The sequence below is a fragment of the Terrapene carolina genome, unplaced genomic scaffold (assembly GCF_002925995.2).
Source record: "Terrapene carolina triunguis isolate 2854851 unplaced genomic scaffold, T_m_triunguis-2.0 Scaffold95, whole genome shotgun sequence".
NCBI lineage: Eukaryota > Metazoa > Chordata > Testudines > Emydidae > Terrapene > Terrapene triunguis.
In genome coordinates this window covers 946,425-969,756 of record NW_020664446.1, presented here as the reverse complement: position 1 = coordinate 969,756, position 23,332 = coordinate 946,425, and the positions used below count along the sequence as shown (strand labels likewise).

The window sequence follows — 23,332 nt, the reverse complement described above, 5'->3', positions numbered from 1 at the left end:
TTGGGGGTTGGAAGTGGGTCATTTTTCAGTTGCATGGCATAGCCCTCTTCTGTAATTTCTAGAACCAACTTATCTGCCGTAAGAAGCTCCCAACTGTTGATGAAACGGGCTAGTCAGGGATCCTTGCGGATTGGTCTGCGATTCTCGATACTCCCATCAGAGCAGTGGCCTGGTGATCAAGGAAGGCAAAGAGGAGGGAGCAGGTTGTTTTAGCCAAGGTCTGTACCTGAATGACCTCTTTTTGTGCGGGGTCTAGGACAAACACTAAGCTTGCTTATGCTGTTGTTGCTGTTTCTGAGTTGAGGAAAAATAAAGAGACGATTGAGGGTAAAACGGTCTCGGATATCAGTGTAACCATTCTGCCAGTTGGTGTCCACAGCAACAAGGGCTCGGTTCTGTAAATAGGAGTTTCTCTTAACATTAAAAAACAACTGGCTCAAGCCCTCCACCCCCAGAAATCTGGGGAAGCTAAACACCACCCCGGACACCTCTTGAAGCAATACTTCCCCACGCACAAGCACAATAATCCTCTTAACTTTGATTAAGAGAAGAAAACTCACCATTGGTTTGGGAAAACACTGCAACAACAACGTGAAAGTACATAAGCAATAAGTAAAACACCTGTCCCACAGCACCTTGGGCAGCAGCCTTTGCCTCAGTTTCCCACCTGGTGGTATGGAAGTCCGAAGCATCAGCTGAAGCCCTGAGAGCCTGGTTCACCATGCTCTGTCCCTCCAGAAAACCAGCCCATCTTCTGGCAAATCCTGGACAAACACAATTGTCTCTTCCCATAAATGGAGCTGGTAACTAGTTACCCTAATACCAAGAGAAGAGGAAGAAAAAAAACTGTCTTCCAAGGGCACCGATCTTTCCCCCTCTGTCAGCAGCTGTGAATGGGCCAGATTGGACCTAAGTCTGTTACTGGCAGCAGCCACCACCAGTGAATTAGACACAGGGTGCGTAGGAAAGGAGGAAACGCCCGGCTGAGGTATCCGAGACAATTTATCTTCCTTTTAGAACCAGGCTGGCAGGAAGCAGGGGTCGCCCACACAGTCCTAGCAGGCTGCAGGAGACCATCCTGTATCGGCAATGCAATCTGATTCCTGGAGGCAGCTCCAAGAATGTGAAAGACCAGGTGAGAGGTTCCTCCACAGCCACCAAAGCTAGGTTCAGTGCAGATACCACGTGATCCACCAGGTGATGAAACTGCAAACCATTCGCTGGAGGAGACGAAGCAGAAGCAGCGTTATGTGCTCATCAGGTGAGAAATCTGAATCAAAGTCTGTATCCATCGGACCCTGTTCAGAAAGAGGAGCTGTCGCCTCATCTTGCTCTTCAGACAGCGTCTCAGGCACAGCTGTGTGCTGCAGACGGACCCAGTCAGGTGGAACGGGATCTGAGGATGGTTCAGCCTCTGGATCTTTATTTGATAAAACACCAACGCTCCAGCCATATGGATATGGTTTAAGAATTCCTGCGGTGGAACCCAGTAAGGCCCTGGGGGGCCCAGGACTGCCAGTCGCTCCAGTAGCTGGGACCTGGGAACATGCTCATAAGAGGAAAAACAATATTGGAGTGAGGAAACCCAGGCTGAGGAGGCGTAAACCAGGATGAATACGTCTCTTAATTCTTCCTCTATCCTCTGAAACTGAGGATCCAACCTTGGATCCACGTGGACCTTGCCAGAGACAGCAATGGAACCAGAGGGTAACAAGCAATAAAAGGTGAGAATGATCTGCCTGGAGTCCCTGTAGGGGCCCTAGGAGGAGGCATAAATGGCTCTGGAGAAAGACTTTAAATCTCTTCTGCTCTTCTCCTCCGTTCAGGTGAAGAGGCAGCAGAATGCAGAACTGAAGGGCCCTTCCTCCGCCAGCTGCCTCTCCCCGGGATGTGAGGCATGCTCAGAGGCGGGATGATGCACAGGCTGCCACCACAGTAAAAAACGTCTTCAGATCCACTGGTGACCCCCGAACAGCAGTGGAGGGAGGAGCTGGCCCCACAGACCTGGAGAGCAATGTTCCCTCTAATTTTTTCCACCCATGTGCAGGATAAATTTTGTTATGTGCACCAGGGTAATGTGGGGAGGTGCGCCACAAGTAGAAACAAAAAGCCGAGATATAATATATATTTTTTAAAAGTTACCAATAGGGATAATTACTCCAGCCAGGACAGGTTAGGCATTTTAGAACTCACTACTCAAAGAATTACATTTAAGTGTAAGAGAGAAATAAAAACGATGAAATGCAGAGACCAGTCAAAAAACTCAAATAACACACTTTGAAAGAATAAATACAGAGAATATATGTGCATTGCAGGAAGTACTAAGAAGTAACAACAACAGTGTGTGTGTGTGTGTGTGTGTGTGACACACAGAGACAGTGTGTGTGACACAGACACAGTGTGTGTGTGAGACACACAGAGACTGTGTGTGTGTGTGTGTGTGTGAGAGAGAGAGAGAGAGAGTGAGGCTCACACACAAACTGTGTGTGCACTGGCTGCTGGGGAAGTTTCTGAGACACGCCTGTCCCCTGTCTCTTTAAGGCACTCACTGAAAGCTCTTCACCTCCTGAACCATCTCCCCCCTCCCCCGCTCTGCGGAGATGGGGTACATGGGCAGGGGGGAGGGGGAGAGACAGAGTGTGTGGGGGTGTGAGAGACAGAGAGTGCATGTGCTGGCTGCTAGGGAAGTCTCTGAGAGACCGTGCGCTGTCTCTTTAAGGCACTCACTCACCTGAAGGCTTGTTTAGACCTCAGAGCTGCTACAAATCCTGATGAGACCTGTCCCCTTTACCCTGATCTGTGGAGATGGGGTACAGGGGCTGGGGGAGGGGGACACCCTGACATCAGCACCCTCTTTCTCCCCTCCCACCCCCAAGCTCTGCACAGCCTGCAGGAGGGTCCCGGGAGCAGCTGCAGGAGCAACGTGGCTGCATAGCAGCGTGGGGAGGGAAGGCACCTGAACACACGCTGCCGGCTGTGCACGCTCTGCTATCAGCTAGGCAGCACTTGAATCTCTCCTGTGCGGCCGCCCAAGCACGCAGCTTACAGGGAACACAGCTGGAGAGCACCAAATCTGGTGAAATACTCAGCCCCTTACCTCTGGTCTTCCAAGTTGAAACCAAAACTGACTTAGGTTTCAGAGACAGAACCATAGAGGCCATGTCAGAATTGGACAGACCAATAAGTCTGATGCCCTGAATCTGACACCACTAACAGAGGCTGTCTTCTTCCTTGTCTTCTGCCTGGGAACCCAGGCATTTGGAGCAGACAACATGGCTCTAGGTTCTTTAGCAGGCACTCTGTCCACCATGGTGCCTCGGGAGCCTTGATGGTTTTGACAGAAAGATCCAGAGCCGGATCCAAGGAAGATACTGACCCCTTGGAATCTGTAGACAGCTTAGCCTTACTGGAGAAAGCTCCTGGAGCTGAAACGGGCTTTAAGACTTTGGCTCTGAGGACCTTCCGCAATCGGACAGCTTAACAGCAAGAGCTTCCTTAAGGAGAAGCACCTGCTGTCTGTTTTGCCGCTCCTTGCACGCAAGTCCAGCAAATAAATCACCCAGGAGGAGCATGTCCTTCCCCCAGGCATTTCGGGCACCTAACATGGCCATCTGACCACCGGGAAGACGCTGGGCACGAGGCACACCTCTTCATACCCAGATCCCTTATTTTCTTCGGTTCTGCCATTACTCAGAACTGTACGTCAAACGACCTTATACTAAACTGATACTAGAACAACAACTGTAAACAATCAAAGACTATCCATGGAGAAAACCTCTGGATCCGAGTGGATGGAAACGGCTCATTTCTGTCTGGCCCAACAGCTGGAAGGAACTGAGGAGGGGGGGCACTGTACCCCCTTACACAGCCTGCCCCTCAGAACGTTTGAGGACACTGAGGGAAGGGGTAAGAGGGGGCCGGTGCAGGCTTTAATGGGGGTCCAGGGGTACAGAGCACCCACAGGAATCAGGAATAACCAGTGTGCACTTGCACAGGGCCCCCATCTCTGTCATGATGGAGGGACGACCAGGCCAAACCTGCGTGGCGCTGCAACCCCATGTGCCAGGTCACAATGCCCAGGACGGGAAGCAAAGCCCAGCCCCATGGAACAGGAGTCACCGCTATGGGCTGAGCGTGGGGCAGGCCTGCTTTCCAGCCTCCCATGCCCCAAGGCCAGGCTTAGCCTGCGGTGCCAGAGCAGAGGGGGCTGCTGCAGGTGGTTGGTGCTCCCTTGACAGAGCACTGAATCAGGAGGCCCCATCTGCCCTGGAGGGGACGCATATGAGGACAGTAAAGGACACTGCTTGGGGAGGGCTCTACCATCAGGCACCGCCAGGAAGCCGTAAGCGGGAATATGCAGAGCCATTTGAAGACTTCTTCCCCGCCGCCAGGAGAGCAGGTTCTGCCACCCCGTCACCCTCTGATCTCCTCCCCCAGCCTGTCCCATGGCTCGTAACCCAATTGGATTAAGGAAAATCCAGCATCATTCTACTCTAACAGAAACCAAACGTCTCCCCACCTCCAGTCCGGGTCTGGCAGGAGAAGATCCACAGCCACAACTAACCGGAGATGTAAATGCAAGTTTACACACCAGTGTCTCCTGGGCTCTGGGCTGCTCTGGCTACATGGGTTTTTACCCTGAAGTCTGATGTTCCTGTCGCATCCCCCATGTTACATAGACAGGAAAACCCTCCAATATCAGGCCCAGCACCCACCCAGGGTCGCACAGGATTACAGAGCCATTACCCCATCTGGCCTGACCTCCCGGAGCGCCCCAACCGTTAGCCGTTGCTGAGACGGAGCCCAATCACGTGCATACGGCAAACGGACGTGTCCTTTGCGAGGTGTGCGAGACAAACCGATTTCCTTAGCAAAGGACGACAGCCACCGACATCCCCGCTACAGAACAGCGCAGAACGCTCAGCATGGCCCTCCAGGCCGGACGTGCTGTGTGGTGGTGGTGGTGGTGGTGGTGGACAAAGTCACCCTCACCCCACTGGTTTCTCCAGGGGGCAGGGCTGACCCATGGCCCTGGCAGCAGTCCCAGCAGCCTTGACAGTGGCCAAAAGCTGCTTTCCCACATCAGTAACAGAGGCACGTTGAGACTCCTGTGTGGCCTCTGCATAACCAACCGCCGGGCGTCTAATGCTGCACACCTAGCAGCACTGCTTCACTACCACAAGCCACTCCCAGAAACGGAGCCCTGGAGCCCCCAGCCAGCAAAGCATTTCAGAGCGTACTTAACTTCTGGGACTGCTCACAGGTGTACATGGAAGCACGTTCTGAAGTGCTTTCCTGAGTCAGAAGAACCTGAGACACGACGGTCTCATCTGCATGACAGCCCAGCATCAGACGACCTTCCCCGGCAAGACGGGGAAGCAGCATCCCCAGGGCAGAACAGTCGCTGTCCAAGAACACTGGAGGGCTGCAGGTCACGCTGCTGTAATCCAGGTGGGTGATCAGGTCAAACCTCTGCTCTTGGTGGCTTCTCACTTTCTCAGGAAACCCCTCGGGCTGGGAGATTCTCAGGCCTGACTGCACCCCAAGGTGATTTTCTGAAAAAGGAGATGGCTCTGTCCAGCCACTGGAGCCTGGTGAGTGGAAAATAATGCACCTTCCACTTCCAATCATTACTCTGATTTCCTTCTGCCCTTACCTGAGAAGCAGCCTGGGTTTAGAACTTTGTGCTGGGTGAGCAGCTAGTCCTGAGCAAACACCGGGCCCGCTCCACGTTGGAGAAATGCTGACAGTGCAGGAGCATTTCCCACACACACTTTACTGATCCACCACAGCAAGCATGGCCAGGGAAGGAGTGGGTTTCTTTACCAGGCCCATACCCACAGGAGAGATCTTCCTTGTTGATTTAACTGCACAGCCCCATGCTGGCAAAAATCATCGTGCAGAAGGGGAGCTGTACACGCCCTTTTCATTTGTCTTTTCTGAGAACATTACAGTAACACAGCAGTATGGAGGAGAGTTTAAACACAAGCAAACCAGTCAGGAAATTCAGAAGTTAAGATTCCCACAGCTATGGCAAGCAGGCCAGAGGTGCTCAGAGCCCCCAGAGAGGTTTCCTGTGCCATGTTTGAAATGCCTGTTTATGCTAATAAATGTTACATGATGTGACAGGCAGAATGCGCAGTGTGGCTGAGCTGTGTGTGAGAACATTCGCTTCTGAGCGTCCTGATCAGTTCCCTTGTGTCAACTGCACTAAGGGCTGGTCCACACTACCCGCCTAATTCGGCGGGTAGAGATCGATCTTCTGGGATCGATTTATCGCGTCTCATCTGGACGCGATAGATCGATCCCAGAAGCGCTCCCCCGTCGACTGTGGAACTCCTGCTCGCCGAGAGGAGGAAGCGCTGTCGACGGGGGAGGCTGCCTGCGCCGCGTGGACCCGAAGTAAGTACTTTTAGTTCGATATAGGAAACGTCGACTTCAGCTACGCTATTCTCGTAGCTGAAGTTGCGTTTCCTATATCGATCCCCCGCCCCAGTGTGGACCAGCCCTAAGAATATTTAGCCTGCCCAGAGCAGATGATTCTGTATTTGATACTCTGGAGAATGACAGGTGAATGGTCAGACTGTTCCCATCACTATCTCATCCCTGGATTTCAAAGGGAAGCCCAGCTCCTGAGAACAGCACAGAAGAGGGGCAAAGGAGCTCTGTTGTAAAAGGATCAGTTCAGTCCAGCATCCGAGGGGCTGCAAAGCCTGACGCACCAGCACTCTTATCTGACAAGCCCGGATCGGCAGTGGCATGGAAAGAAAAGAAGAAAAGCGCTGCTCCGGAGAGCCCAGCCCAAGTTCTCTGCCAGCTGACGAGCAGCCAGGTCCATTCACAGCGATTGATCATGCAGTTGATGTTACACTTCTCTCAGCAGCCAGCTGACGCACACAAAGGCTACATGTGGAAAAGTCTTTGTCATTGCAGCTAACGAGGGGATTATATTTCACATCACAGCTACCCGGCACAGGTACATTCAACTGCTTTCATCTTGGGATAGCTCCCACGGGAAAATAGCAGCCGAGCCGCTACACCTACAACCATGTCGAAGTCTGGGCTTGCTGGGTTTTTTCATGTCTGCAGCTTTTAAACTCTAACCATTTTCACTGGCCCTGGGCTCTTTTAAACCACAGGGGTGTAAAGAAATGATTTTACAAAGCACACGTTAGACTCTATCCAGGAAGGTGATATAGGAGCATGGGAAATGAATTAATTCTGAAGCATGTGGGAGAGGGAATAAGCAATTACTCCAGGGGGGATGGCAGCTCACTTACTTTATGACAAGAATTATCTTTAAAATGGCAATAAAATCCATGTTAAAGTCCTGTGCTGCCTTTAACAGCCAAGGGCTTATTCCAGGAGCTCCTGCCCTTGGAGCTCATAACCTCACACCATCTTAACCTCTGCAGAGGGCTCCTCAAGGCAGTTACTCCCTGCTCCAGCGGAGCCAGCGGCTAGTGGCCATGTACACACTGCTACCTAGGCCTTAGAGTAAGTCAAGCTCTGGGCTGTAGAAGAAACTTCTCAACAGGAATCTGGAAAGGCCCTGGAGTCATCTGGGGATGGAGGTGCTGAGGCTTGGTCAGGGAAATTGGGTCTTTGGAGGAAAACCATCAAATGCCCCAGGAGCCAGTTTTAGTTCAAACAGAATTCAAGGATGAATGACTAGGGAGACTCACTCCTCTCTGGCCAGGAAAGAGGGATCAGTCTGGGTCACATTAGGGCATGTTGGTGGGGCCTCCTGAAGCCCATTGTGAAGTTCAATGGGGAGCTGAGGACACATGGACAACATGGGATTGCATTCCCCTCTGCTTTAGCGCGTCACTCTTTGCTACTACTCACAGAATGAATTTGGGAGAAATAATCTAAACCATAGACCTCCCATGTCTTCCCCTGATGCCTGATGATGCGAGAACAGAGGTGCACGATTCAACAGCTGATTAGCTGGGAGAAGACTGTAAAACCCACTTCGCGGAGGCTCTGACCCCTCGCTGACTCTCCCCGAGATCTCAGCACAGTGTAAAACCCATTGCTTTTTACTGGCAGGATTCTGTTATCAAATGCCGAGCTCTCTGAAGCGGCTGCCCTTATGATTCCCAGATCTCCACTCCACATTCCAAGGGCCTGGCTGTCAGCTTGGTACCCTGGACCAGCCTTGTAAATTCCTTTCCGTGGAGATACAGAACACCCCTCTGCGGTGCCAAGTTCTCCACTTACAAGGTGCAGAATTTATTAGACTGAGGAAAGATGAAAAGGAAGCCTGCCCCTTTAAAACACTCGTACATACGGTTTCTTTATGAGAGCTCTGTGCACTTGGAACCACAGCTGCCTGAGTCTTTCTGAAGAGCTACAAACGAGAGGTTTTGCAGTGAACGTCTTTTGCCTTCGTTTCTAGAACTCTAACACCGGGCACTGATTCCAACCCCAGCTCCCTGGGGCCGGCGCTCTCTGGAGATCTGGTCACTCTTCACATTGAGCCTGTGTTGCTACAACACTTTTCCTTCCTTCTGACCCCAGGTACCTCCTTTGGGCTGTCCCCTCACTCTGCCCCTCCAAGTGCTGTGCTGCACGTGCTCCTCTGCCTGCCCAGGGCACCCCCGATTAGCCGGCAGCATCAGCCTCTCTCTCAAGTTCAGCCCCCTGGGTTCCACTGAGCTCTTCGTTTGGATACAGTTTCAGCTCCAGAGGTAGAGCTGCCCCATCTGCTTTCAACATGTTGTGTCTGACATTAACTAATGTCTCCTATTAGCACTGAAAGAAACCGATCTGGAAAAATTCATTTTCAAGTGGAGTTCAAACAGGCCACAAGGAGAAGTGGATTCTCGACTGCACACAGGATTGTTTTTGTGGTGAAGCCAAGCGTCTGTGAAACCGGTCAAGGGCACAGACGACAAGAACTTCTCTCTCTGATTTACTAACTGGGAACAGGAAAGGGAAGAGAAAATCCACCCCACTTCAAAGGGCCGAGAAGGTGAATCAAAGAGACTGCGTGTGTGTGTGTGTGCAAGAGTGAGTGTGGGTGTGTCAAGTATCAGGGGGTAGCCGTGTTAGTCTGTATCTACAAAAACAACAAGGAGTCTGGTGGCACCTTAAAGACTAACAGATTTATTTGGGCATAAGCTTTCGTGAGTAAAAACCTCACTTCTTTGGACGAAAGCTTATGCCCAAATAAATCTGTTAGTCTTTAAGGTGCCACCAGACTCCTTGTTGTTTTTGTGGGTGTGTGTGTATCAGTGACAGACAGATGGAGCAGGAGCCTCCTCACACACCTACCGGCAAAGGGTTAAAGTTCTGGTCCACAAGGTGATTATGTCCATGGTCAAAGAACGAGTGTCGCATCACCACCTCAATGCCCTGGTTGGCCAACATGCCCAAGGTGTTCAGCCACCTGGAAAGAGGAAGAGAGCTGTGTCTATAGGTGGCCGGGGGAGCACGCTTGCTGAGTGGCTGGCCGAGAAACCCTCAAAGGCATGTTTCTGCCCCAAGGGCCACTCTCCAGTAGTTTGCTCCAGGAGAAGGCAATATATGAAGGTGCTAATGTCTCAGTTCCACGGGATCGTTACGACAGAAGCCATGTCTAGCACTTTATTGTTCCAAATAGATGAACTGAAGGATCTCAGAATTTTTTTTACCAGCTGCATACTTAGCACCTCTCCCCTCCCTATACAACACGCCCCATCCTGCCACCCCATCTCACCCCCAAGCACACCCAAGCATCTCACTGCATCCCACACCACCATACCCCTGCACACATCAGTTCTGCTTGTCCACAACTCCATCACCAGAGCCCATAGACACTCCCACTATCACCCCTACACACACATTGCATCCTCACACACAGCCACATCATTACAACCCACGCGCACACCCTAACCATCACGTCCCCACACACTCCATGCTGTCCTGGCATATGCCTCCCTCCTCCCAAGCATCACAGACCTACAGACACACCTTACCACTCTCTCCAGAAGAAAAGATAATCTTTACTAAACCTCTAATTATTACAGTCAGCTCTAACCCTAGGAACTGGAGCTACGCAGCAAGAGACCACAGGCTGCTCCGTCATGCCAGCCAGCAAACCCTGGGAACATGAGCGCCTTGGGCTTCTAAGGTGTAAAGAAACTGGATCCCAAACCTGAGCCTTACAGAGCTCCTTGATAGGCTCTTCCTTGAGATGAGACTGCACCCCCCGTGAACGAATGAAGACGTGAGTGCAGCCTGAAAGAAAAGGGCAAAGAGCCGGGGAACCAGCAACAGGCCGGGGGAAGGGGGGTGTGGGTCTCTCTGTGGCTAGACAAGCATGTCAGAAGGTAAGCGGTGGAACAGCTTTACTTTCCTCTCACTACAGATTTAGGGGTACAATCATCCGGTTTTGTTCACTCCCAGCTCTGAGAGGCCCCAGGAATCGGACAGTTCTGAATAGTCCCACGCTTTGATTCCTGTGCATGGCATGCGCCTGGGGGGCTGTTCCTCTTTCCCGTCTCCATTGGTTAGCACCTCCCATGGCAGGAGGGGGGACAGGTTCGTATCTCATTTGCACTGCTGTTAGCCCAGAGCTCCTGGCCTGCAGTAACGAGAGCTGCTCAGGTGCAGAGCACGAGCAGTGGAGAGGTGCACTTACAGCAGAGCGGTGAACCTGCTCCCAGCTGCAGACAGCTGCCAGCACACGCTGCACTGTAGGAGTGTGTGTGGTTCCCATGCCCCCCCCGCCCCCAACTCACAGGAATCCAGCAGCGTATGAATCCGAGAGATTGTTCGTGCCTCCAGCTGAGGTGGCTCCGATACCTTCAAGCCAGATCTTCTTCCCAGGTGCATAGGTATTTACCACCTGTTCACAAAACAAAAAGAGCAGGAGACCGTCATCCCGTCCCTCTGCCGCAGGGTGCAAGTCATCACACTGCCTGGGCACTGGCACGAGCCTGAGAACAACCCGCCAAAGCGGGAGATTGTACAGCAGCAGCCTGCCACAGAGCCGGGAAGGGGAGCACAGCGCCTTGATGAGCCATTGGGGATGCCAGAGGGCAGCTGTATTATCGACCTACCTGACACGGGAGAGGGTGGAAACGTGCACAGGCTGTGACGTTAGCTGATTGAACTATGACCATGCAGAGCACTGTTGCTACCACTGTTACATAACTGCAACAAATCCTGTACAAAAGTTGTCAAGTAAGGTGTCTATGGAAAGGTTATGATTCGCTGAATAGGATTATGCTATTTGCATGCATGTATCTGAAGTTATGAGTATTGGCTCTATACCTGGAATTCTAATGTGTTTGCTTCTGGGAAACACCAACAAGGTGTTTAGCCAGCACATCTTAGAGGGACTATTCAAATTAAGTGGCTCATCAAGGAACATTTAACTCACAATGGAAGACATCGACTTACCCTGAATGGACTTTCCTGTGAAGAACCTGCTGTCTGGGGTATAGGTAATGACTTTTACTGGGACTAAGAGAAATCAGGCATGAGCATGTGACTTGCCCATGTGACTCCAAACTCCATCTTTTACCTGTAATTTTTCACTAGCTGTACTGAGGGCTTTGTTTGAAACAATGGGATTCCCGCCACATGGCAGAAGCTATAAAAGGTGCTGGAAACAGCTCCATTTTGCCTCTTTCCTGCCCAAGCCTCTGGACTTATACTAATGGGAGCATCTAACCAAGGGACCCGGTGGCACCTTAAAGACTAACAGATTTATTTGGGCACAAGCTTTCTGTTAGTCTTTAAAGTGCCACCGGACTCCTTGTTGTTTTTGTGGATACAGACTAACACGGCTCCCCCTGATACTTGGAACCAAGGGACCGAGAACCTTCCAATGATTTGGAAGCAACCAGAGACTTGACTTAAGCCATCGGTTTATTCCATCACTGCTACAAGCCTGAACCAAGAACTTTGCAATTACTGTATGGAATTGATTCCACCAATTTTAACTCTCACCTTCCTTCCTTCCTTTCTTTCTTTCTCTCTTGCTTTCTTATAAATAAACCTTTAGATTTTAGATACTAAAGGACTGGCAACAGCATGATTATTGGGTAAGATCTGAGTTGTATATTGACCTAGTGTGTGGCTGGTCCTTTGGGATCAGAAGAACCTTTTATTTGATGAAATTGGTTTTAAAGAACCACTCCTCTTTAAGTCGAGTGTTTTTGGTGGTGATACAAGGACTGGAATGCCTAAGGAAACTGCTGTTCTGACTTCTTGTTAGCCAGTGTGGTGAAACTGAAGTTTACTTTTGTTGCTGGTTTGGTATATCTCATGGGAGAATAACCACCAGTTTGGGGGGGTGTCTGCCCTATTTCTCAGCAGTTTGTCCTGAATTGGTATTCTCAGTTGTGACCCACGACGGCCTGGTGACACAGGCACCAGACAGTGGATGGTTCACCCCACTCAAAAAGGAGCAGGGGGGCGATAGGTGCAGGAACAGTCAGGCAAAGCACGTGCGGTCCAGTCCTGTGAGGCCAGATCTATGATGTGCAGAGGGAGCACTCAGGGATTTCCACCCCCAATTGGAGAGACGATTGAGGGGATTTCCCTGCCTCTGGGGGACTCTGCTAAATCTCCCCCAGTAGAGCGCCCTGCCCCATGGGCTCAGAAGCCTGTTCCTGAAAGAATGCCGTATACAGCTGACAGCAAGCGTGGTCCTTCAGGCTGGGCTGGGCACGTGGATCCCACTGATGCTGCTCCTGCCCCTGCACAGGAGTTTGGAAATTTCTCGCTCAGCAGCATCCTTCAGGCTCTCCTGTTTCCCTCACCCCTCCGAGAGCCTGGCGGGCGGGGCGACCCCAACTGCCAGCCAGTTCCTTCGCCACCCAGGGCCTGAAGGGTCAGACTCCCAGCTGTGGGGCTGGAGCGTGGGGCCTGGGATCCACATCTCAAAAGCCACAATTACTGTAAGGCAAGTGTGACCCTGAGCCAGCGAGGGTTAAACAGCCACCAGGCTACGGGCCCCACCTTCAAGAACATATTAGGGAAGTACTGAAGTGGCAAACAGTCAGCAAAGCCACGTGAAATGGACGCGAGTTCCGTATCGTTAGCGAATTAGAGGTAAATACTAATTGTATTTGTCTGTGTTTACCTATAAATATCTTGTTAGATGTTAACCATGTGACCAGATTAGCTTGTAGATGCTAAATTTCAGTTCCTGTCGGCTACTGTATTCTATTGATTTAGAGATCAAAAGGAATATTAGCAATTAAATGAAACATGTGGTGTAATAATGTCACTGTCTCTATTTCTCTTGGAAGTTTGTAGTAAACTGTCTCTGAACTGCTGGAATGGTTCATCGCCTTCTGCTAATCAATGCAACTAATTACCTGTGTGTACGTAGGAAATAGGAATTGACTTCAAAGTCACAATGTATATTACCCATTCTTCACCTGCTGTTATCTGTCTCAAGAGGCTACAGTAGCCTGCCGGAAATCGACAAAAGAACTCTAGAGCCCGATCCTGTCATCTCAGATCTGCTTAAGCTTGAATCGCAAGGCTGAGGTCTCCAGCACCGGTCTGGATCACCCTGCTACTTCTCATGGTAGAATTTATACAGACTCTGCACGTGGACTGTCTATCGGATTCTAGCCGATGGAAATGATTCTGAAAGAACTTTTTGCAACTTAGCACCTCACCATCTCGACTATGAAACTGACCGAAGAACTTTATTCATATCTGTATGTATAACGATCTTTTACCCATAACCACTCTTGCTTTTCAATAAATCTTAGATTAGTTAATAAGAACTGACTGTAAGCGGGTATTTGGGCACAGTCTGATACATTCATTCACCTGGTGGATAACGTGTCCGATATTTGGGGATTGGTAGAACTTTATTTATGGTGAATAAGATTTTAAATAATCCTCACCATATTTGACTTGGCTGTCTGGGTACTGGAGTTGGACTGATGCAGAAAGCTAAAAATCTCTCTACCCAATGCCACTGACCAGCCCCTGTATCCACTGAGTCCAGTGCTGCTGGCAAAGAAGTTTAGCAATTAACATGCCTTCAGAGCAGAAAGAAGGAAACTTCCTTAAATCAGAAGGAAGTTTATCTTGAAAGCCTGCCACTTTGTCCCATTGTATGTTATTACATTTGGCCAACATTGCTTGATAATTGGAAATTCTCATTTGAAGGGAGGCCGAGGAATAAATCCTTTTACCCATAAAGATCCCCCTTTTTTGGTTCCTTCTCTTTTGGAGTAGCTCTTGAAAGCTGCTTGGATGTTTTATTAAGAGTCGTGATTACGAATGAAGATGGAGCTGGCTAAGTATAAAAATACTCATACCTCTAAGGAGGAACTTGATTTTCAATCTGCTCATTCAGATGTTGCCAACATAAAGGTGATGTTGCCCATAACGCCTTAGCTGGTTCAAGGATACCTTCTTTAAAAGGCAGAGGCACCTTATTTTGAGTAGAAGGTTGGAGGATGTCAAACCGTTTATATGACTTTTCCTGCACAAGCTCCAGAGGAATTTCTAACGTCTCAGCCATCCTCTTTAGAAATTCTTGAAAAGCCTGAAAGTTGTCTACTGTGGAAGGAACAGAAGACACTATGGCCTCATCGGAAGAGGCAACGTGTTCTGCAGTAGAAGGTCCATTGTGGGTGTGTGCCAACGATTTCTGTGGAGAACAGGCTGACTGCAGACAGCCTGTTGTAGGGAAACTGCCCCTCAAAGCAGAGTTAGCCGGAAATTGTTACCCAAACTATGCCAAGGAGGCCAGAAAGGCCAGGACTGGTATCCATGGGCATAAAGCATAGAATTCCAGGGTGCTCGCATCTATGGAGGTAACTGAATATCATGGGAGCGGCTCCTAACTGGAGAAACCCGAGAAGGGTGGTTTCTGTGGTGTGTATATCTCTTAGCTGGGATAGGAGAGAGCTGCCTACTAGCCTTATCTGATGCAGAAGCTAAAGAACAGCACTGAATGGAAGGGGCTGCTCTGCGAGGTGAAATAAGTTGATGAGGAGTGGTAGGCTCCACCGTGCCAGGAGCAGGACAGCTTAAGGCAATATTCATGACTGGTATTTTTGTCCACCGTGGCACTGAAAATTGTGGGGAAACTGAGGCAGGAGAGGCTTGTACAATAGGTGACTCTGGCTCAGGAGTAATCCTGATTTCCTCCTGTGACATAAAGGATGCCTCAGGTGGTACCAGCACTGCCGATGCTGAAGAGGAAGCTGAAGTCTTCAAAGTTGCTTGTTTTGGTGATAAGTGTCTCTGTGCTGAGCCTTTTGAGGCATGCTTGATGCACTGCGGTACTGAGGTGGACAGAGGCAAGCAGGGGGCATTGGAGGCTGCTTGCAGTTGTGCTGGGGTAGCTCTGAGCTAGTGCTGCTGGTGTAAGGGTCAGTGCTGCTGAAGCCAATCTCGGCACAAGAGGGCGGAGTGCCTCTGTGCTGACAGCGAGTCCTTTGCTGCGTGCTGCTCTGTCCTTCCTTTATGCAGCACAGGCACGGATCTCCAGAGCAGGGGGCTCGGATTGCTCTGGCAGGACCTCTGCAAGCTGAGATAGAATCATAGAAGATCAGGGTTGGAAGGGACCTCAGGAGGTATCTAGTCCAACCCCCTGCTCAAAGCAGGACCAATCCCCAACTAAATCATCCCAGCCAGGGCTTTGTCAAGCCGGGCCGTAAAAGCCTCTAAGGAAGGAGATTCCACCACCTCCCTAGGGAACCCATTCCAGTGCTTCACCACCCTCCTAGTGAAAAAGTTTTTCCTAATATCCAACTGTGACGTTATTGATATAATCTGGGACCATATAGATCATTGTTGTAACCATGGTCCTGTAGTGGCACCAAATCGTGTATAAAGGGGGTCAAATGAGGTGTCTAAGACAAGGTTATGGTTTGCTGGTTATGATTATGCTGTCTATATGTGTGTATCAATTTTGTAGTTGAAGTTATGAAGATTGGCGCTATACTGTCTGTATTTCAAACTTATGCTATGCTCCTGGGAGACATCCCAGACAAGTTGGTGCTAGCTCTGCCTAGCCTGCTTGATGGCCGATTAAGGACCATCAGCTATACAATGGACCCATTGAGAGAAGGCAGACACGCCTTGTAACTCAGCAAAGTATGCAGGGACTGGCCCATGTGACTCTAGACTCCATTTTGCTGTAATTTTCCACAGTAAGGACAAAGAGGTGTTCTTACACCTGGAAAAGACTATAAAAGGCTGATGCCTCATCTCCATCTTGTCTTCAATCCTGCTTCTTACCTCTGGAGGGACTTTGCTAAAAACTGAAGCTCTGAACAAAGGACTGAGGACCCATCCCAGCTGGGGATGTATTCCAGAGACTTGATTTGAACCTGCAGCTTATTTCATCACTGCTACAAGCCTGAACCAAGAACTTTGCCATTACTGTATGTAATTGATTCCATTTAACCAAGTTTAGCTCTCATCTCTATCTTTTTCCTTTTATGAATAAACCTTTAGATTTTAGATTCTAAAGGATTGGCAACAGCGTGATTTGTGGGTAAGATCTGATTTGTATATTGACCTGGGTCTGGGGCTTGGTCCTTTGGGATCAGGAGAACCTTTTTCTTTTACTGGGGTATTGGTTTTCATAACCATTTGTCCCCATAACGAGTGGCACTGGTGGTGATACTGGGAACCTGGAGTGTCTAAGGGAATTGCTTGTGTGACTTGTGGTTAGCCACTGGGGTGAGACCAAAGTCCTCTTAGTCTGGCTGGTTTGGTTTGCCTTAGAGGTGGAAAAACCCCAGCCTTGGGCTGTAACTGCCCTGTTTGAGCAATTAGTCCTGAATTGGCACTCTCAGTTGGGTCCCGTCAGAACCAGCATCGTCACACCAACCTAGACCTCCCCCACTGCAACTTGAGACCATTACTCCTTGTTCTGTCATCTGCCACCACTGAGAACAGCTGAGCTGCATCCTCTTTGGAACCCCCCTTCAGGGAGTTGAAAGCAGCTATCAAATCCCCCCTCACTCTCCTCTTCTGCAGACTAAATAATCCCAGTTCCCTCAGCCTCTCCTCGTCAGTCATGTGCCCCAGCCCCCTAATCATTTTCGTTACCCTCCGCAGGACTCTCTCCAATTTGTCCACATCCTTTCTGTAGTGGGGGGCCCAAAACTGGCCGCAATACTCCAGATGTGGCCTCACCAATGCCGAATAGAGGAGAATAATCACTTCCCTTGATCTGCTGGCAATGCTCCTACTAATAAAGCCCCATATGCCATTAGCCTTCTTGGCAACAGGGACACAGTGTTGACTTATATCCAGCTTCTCGTCCACTGTAATCCCCAGGTCCTTTTCTGCAGCACTGCCGCTTAGCCAGTCGGTCCCCAGTCTGTAGCGTTGCATGGGATTCTTCCTTCCTAAGTGCAGGACTCTGCATTTGTCCTTGTCGAACCTCATCAGATTTCTTTTGGCCCAATCCTCCAATTTGTCTAGGTCACTCTGGACCCTAATCCTACCCTCCAGCGTATCTACCTCTCCCCCAGCTTAGTGTCATCTGCGAACTTGCTGAGGGTAAAATCCATCCTATCATCCAGATCATCAGTGAAGATGTTGAACAAAACCAGCCTCAGGACCGACCCTTGGGGCACTCCGCTTGATACCGACTGTCAACTAGACACCGAGCAGTTGATCACTACCCGTTGAGCCCGACAATCTAGCCAGCTTTCTATCCACCTTATAGTCCATTCATCCAATCCATACTTCTTTAACTTGCCGGCAAGAATACTGTGGGAGACCGTATCAAAAGCAACAAGGAGATGCAGAAGTAGGTTTTTTACCCACAAAAGCTTATGCCCAAATAAATCTGTTAGTCTTTAAGGTGCCACTGGACTCCTTGTTGTTTTTGTGGATACAGACTAATATGGCTACCCCCTGATACATATCAAAAGCTTTGCTAAATTCAAGATATATCACATCCACCACTTTCTCCATATCCACAGAGCCGGTTATCTCATCATAGAAGGCAATCAGGTTGGTCAGGCATGACTTGCCCTTGGTGAATCCATGCTGACTGTTCCTGGTCACCTTCCTCTCCTCCAAGTGCTTCAAAATGGATTCTTTGAGGACCTGCTCCATGATTTTTCCAGAGACTGAGGTGAGGCTGACTGGCCTGTAGTTCCCCGGATCCTCCTTCTTCCCTTTTTTAAAGATGGGCACTACATTAGCCTTTTTCCAGTCATCCGGGACCTCCCCCGATCGCCAGGAGTTTTCAAAGATAATGGCCAATGGCTCTGCAATCACATCCGCCAACTCCGTCAGTGTCAAACCTGCTCTCCCATGTTTTCTTGGAATTCCTGGGGCGTTACTGCCCCTGCCTGGCAGCCTCCGGATTGTGCATTGTTCTCATTCCATTGCAGCCACTGATTTACACCAATGCAGGATTGGGCCCTAGGCAGCTGTTCTAGAGACTAGCCGAGCCCCAGCAGGGAGTCACGGATCTGCAGCTTGCGCTGTGCCTCTCCGAGAGCCTCCCCCTTTTAATGCTAGGCCAGGGGCTTGCAGACTTGGTGACAGCGCTGCCCCATTTGAACAAGGAGGACGTCATTTTGAAGAGCAAAATAGCTTCCTCTGCATAGCACGGCCTCATGCCTCATGGAGATGCCATTTTGTAAAGCAAAATGGCGTCCTCCATGCACCGTGACCTTGCACGCTCCATACATTGAGGTCATGCTGTGCAGCACAAAATGACGCCCTCTGCACACTAGGAACCACTGTGACCCCATGCGCTGCGACCCACAGTTTGGGAACCGCTGCATTAGGCCCGGGGCCCCCCCAGATACGTCTACACAGCGTTTTGGAGCCTGCGGGAGCAAGCATCCCAACCTGGGGTGACAGATTAGCGCTCTAGAAACAGCTGTGTAGACAGTGCCTTGACATGCCAGCTCAGGCGGGAGCTTGGGCTCCGAAGCCTAGGGAGGGCGCGGACGCCAGAGCCCTAGCGGCACCTTCAGCGCGCTGGCCACACGGTTAGCTCTAGAGCTCTAGGTAGAGCCCCGCTAGCCCAGGTCTGTCAAGCCAGGCTTCAGGGGGAGGTGGGGAGGCCCCAGAATGCTGTATAGACGTACCCTGCTCCATCACTCCACGCCTGGGTTCCTGGCCCCAGCACCTCTGGTCTCACAGGGCTCTTTCAGCAGGCTTGGAGCCTGCCCCTCCTGGGAACCAGCCAGCCAGCAGGCATTTGCCGCGACCCAGGGCAGACTTTTCCAAGCATGACCGTGTTTATTGGTCAGCTGGAATTCAGTAGTTCGGGCCAGTGAGTGGAAATGGCCAGTTTCTCTTTGCTCAGTTAGGCAGCCCGATGGTGCGCTGGACGGGCAGGCAGGTGACCTGCTTGCCGCTAACCTTCCTGGCCTTACTCTGCTGGGAGCGCCGGAGAGCTGGATTCCTGTCCCCCTTCCTAATGCCTTGGGCTTGGTCCTTTGTCTGACGTCCCGCTGTTTTCATGTGTACACACGGGTTCAGGTAGGGGACGGGCTGTGGTCACACAGGGAATTGTCCATCCACATCCAACAGGTCCTCTGGGCTGGCTGTCTCCATGGTAACGTCATTCACATGCTCACAGTATTGTTCATCTATTCATACCAACCTGGCATGATCCACACCTGGTCAATTCATCATTTAACCCCCCGTCTCTGGAAAGAAATTAACCCCTTTGGTAGCAGTACAAAAGTGAATGGGGGAACTGAGTCATACATGCTTTTCATCCCCCCCCCCCCCCCCAGAAATTTCCCATGTTCTCCCTGCAGGGCTTTCCCGTCTCTCACACATCCTGCTGCTGCTCCAACCACGTCACCCTCCCCCCACCACCCTTCTGGGTCCCTGCGCTGCCTCCGTGTCTCTTTTTGTCCTTGCTCTCACCTTCCGGGTAACTGCACCCCTTCCTCCATCGCCGCCCAACCCTGCTCCCCGCGTCTCCTTCCATAGGCTCTACCCCATGTCTGAGCAACCTCCTGTCTCAGCTCACCAAGCTACACCACCCTCCTCCAGGCCCCTCAGAGCATCTCACTCCGCCTGCTTTTCAGCGTAACCCTGGCCCCTCCCCAGCACAGCACAAATCATGTGCCACAACGGGAGAAGTTCCGCTCTGCTGGGCCCAAAGGAGACAAAAAGGCTGATTGAGTCACACAGTCAAAGCCCCCAAGGACAGAGCTTCCTGCCCTCACAGATCAAACAGCGAGAGAGCAGCATTTCCTCAGGCCTTGACTCTCTCTTTCGCTTCCCCTTTCTGCTGCTGGCATACTGCCCGCCCCCACCTGGCCAGGACTCAGGGGCGGCTGCCCATGAAGCTGGTTTACAAGGTGGGGGACACAGTTTGGCTCTGTGCTGCACCACCAGCAGGCCTGTGGGGCACGTCCCCTCTGCAGCGCCAGGGACGCCCGGCCTTACCCTGCTCATGTCTGAGCTGAGAGGAGGTGCCATGCTGGCAGGGCTTGACGCCTCTGAGCAGCCTTTCTTCCCCCCGAGACGCCAGACTCTGCCCAGAGAGGAAGGTCCCTGTGTGTCGAGGGAGATGCTCGCAGCCCGGGAACGCTGAGCCCGGCACTGAGCCCGAATGCAAGAGACGCTAACAGCTCCGCTAGCAGGGTGCAGAGTAGATCTGTGGCACCGGAGCGCCCCAGCCCAGGCCCCAGCCAGCCGCGAACATGCCGTTACTGGCGTTCCAAGACTGGGATGGCCCCGAGGTGATAGGAATGGAGGCTGCACATCGATGCCAAGTAGGCAGCAGTTTACCAACCCCCCCAGGTGCTTAGGTCCCAAATCCCAGGGTGGCAGGGGCTGGAGCACAAGAGCCCCCAGAAATGGAGCTTCGGTATCAGCCCTGAGTCGAAGGCAGAGCAGGAACCAAGGAAAGGGAAGCCGGGGCGCCCGGGGTCCAGAGAAGAGTCAGTGCAACGGCCGCACAGAAGCTGCTTTGTTGGCCGCATCACTGGAGTGGATGGGAACCCTCTAAGGGAAGCGTTTATAGTCAGCGGGGGGACCCCTTCCAGGGGCAGGCTCACTCTCTACCCCACCATGCTGCCCTCAAGGATAGAGTTGGAGAAGTCCCGCCAGCCCTGGGCTAAGGCGCTCCTGGGAGTATCAGTACAAACCCCTAAGAGATGTGAGGTGTGATGGACATTTCAGACAGCCAGGAGCTCCCCTCCCATGCCCAGCACAGAGCCTTCTCTCCAGATTTCCCAGCTCCTCCAGGCAGGACCCTGAGCATTGTGGTCACTAGATGTTTGCAAACGCCAAGCAACCAGGAGCATTTGTGGGCGGATGCAACATGTGGCTGGACTGGGATCCCAGGAAAATGTTAAGGACGCCAGCGCTGAGCTGCTTCTCTCGCAGCCTGTGAGAGTCAGCATCCCTGACGGAAGGCCCAGAGGTGCTGGCATTCTGCCTATAATTATCTAAGCCCGCCACCTTCCTGAGCAGAGAGGAAGCAATAAAACAGGAGAGTGTCTGAGCCCAGCTGTGCTAATCAGCCGGCAGGATGCACTCACTCCCAGTGAAGCTGCAGCCCATTAGCGCCCAGCTCCGCGTGCTCTCAGCTGCGCTGGAATTCCCACAGGACTCTTCCCCCCGCCCCAGCAGCTCCTCCAGGCTTCCCGAGAGTCAGGTCCCTGTGAGCCCCTGTCCCTGCCGGCGTTCCCAGAGCCCTGCGCCTACTCCCAGTGGCTGCTCACGCTGCAAGAGGAGCAATGCGGGGGCAGCTGTAATGGCATGCGACACTGCCCAAGCTCTCCGGTGACACCCCGGTTCTTCAGGTTTGGATCCCGTTTCCCACCTCTGAAAATGCCTCCCTTGACGTTCTCACTCCATGTGGCCATTTGTTCCCTCTGACGGCCCCCTGCAGCCTTCCCTAGCGAAGAGGGAACGAGCCCCTCCCTGCACCCATAGCCAGCAAAGCCATTCACCATCCCTGCCTGCGCTCAGCCCAGCGTCCTGGTGATCCATACGGTGCCTGCTGCGCTCCTTGTGGCCTTGCACTGGCTCTCACCACCAACCCCTCCAGGGGCAGGAGCACGCCAGGGTTATTTCTTGACATGGTCAGCGATTGTCCCTCCCGCTTCGCTGCATAGCCCCTCAAGTCCCTTTCCTGTGGCCCCGCTACAGTCTCTCCAGACAAGAACGGCGATAGGCAGAGCAGTGACGAGTGGTATAAAAACCCAGACAGAACAGAGACAACACGTCCTCCAGTCCCTTTATCAAGTGCATAGCCCCTTCTTGAGAGCCTCCCATTTGAAGATGTCCTGTTTTTATTGTGGGGCTCGCAACTGAGCATGCAGCGCTAAAGCCCTGTCCGCACTACAGCTGAAGCCGGCTAGCTCCCTTGCTCAACACACGTTTCCCGCACAGCCATTGCTAGCACGCTGTAGCCCTGTCTGCCCGCCTAGCATGGACAGGAATATTTCCTGAGACTCGGGCTAGCCAATCAGTGCTGTAGATTCGGACACAGCAGGCAGAGGATAGCCGGGGTTTATAGCATAGTCAGTCACCACATGACTGCCAGGGAAAAAACAAATCGCTGTTCAGAATGACCAAGGTCACTTGTGCTAGAATCATGCTAGCGGGAAGTGCTGGAACTGCGTTAATCACAACCTTGCTACCAAATCACAGCCCTAGCCTGGCCCCGTGGAACGGCGACCCCACTGGTTTCCCTTGCTCACAAACATGCACTGGGATCAAAGAGAGAGCTCAGGCTTTTGTCTGGCCTGATCTGTTTTCGGAAGCCCCCCGGCCACCGCTTCCCAGGTGCTGCTGGGTGTGTCGAGACCAAGGCCCTGCTCTTTGCTCGGTGTGGTTAGGAGCTCTGGAGATGGGCGGCCCTGCTCTTGGCTCCCCTTGCCCCCACCCCATGGATACGGGGCTGTTGGTCCCTCACTGAAACTCAGGGGGGTTTTTTGGTTGGCCTCTCACAATACCAAAAGAAAGGGGAAGACCTGAAAATAAATCAGGATCCTGAGACTGACAGTTCCCAGGGCCAATGGAGAGAGGCCAACACTCCAGGTCAGCATAATTGACAGGGCAGGCAGGCCAATGGGGGAGCCAGGAGCCTGGGGGCCCATCCTCGGTGTGAGCTGGGGCTGCCTGAGCCACAGTAGGGCAGAGCTAAGGGGAGAGCAGCAGCCCAGAAGGCAGAGCCGGGCTGGAGGCAGAGCAGCCGCACTGAGCCACAGGAGCAGGAGCTGGGGCAGCGCAGACCAGCCACCCCGACGGGGAGCCAGGGCTGGAGCCTGGAGCTGTGGGGCCGGAGCCGCGGGGCAGACACCGGCCGTGCCGGGGAGCAGACAGCGGCCGTGCCAGGAGCAGACACCGGCCGAGCCGGGGAGCAGACACCGGCCGAGCCGGGGAGCAGACACCGGCCGTG

The 23,332-nt window shown here is 52.0% G+C and overlaps 1 protein-coding gene across 1 annotated transcript in view; it reads right to left on the bottom strand.

Annotated features, from left to right (window-relative positions):
* The window catches only part of HPSE2 (heparanase 2 (inactive)), a 264,923-nt gene that overhangs the window by 19,953 nt on the left and 221,638 nt on the right, over positions 1-23,332 (bottom strand). Inside the window, exons 8-9 of the mRNA XM_024213019.2 lie at positions 10,728-10,834; positions 9,280-9,394 (exon numbers count right to left, since the gene is read on the bottom strand). Of these exons, the coding sequence (XP_024068787.2) occupies positions 9,280-9,394; positions 10,728-10,834 (222 nt within the window). The remainder of the gene's footprint in view (positions 1-9,279; positions 9,395-10,727; positions 10,835-23,332) is intronic.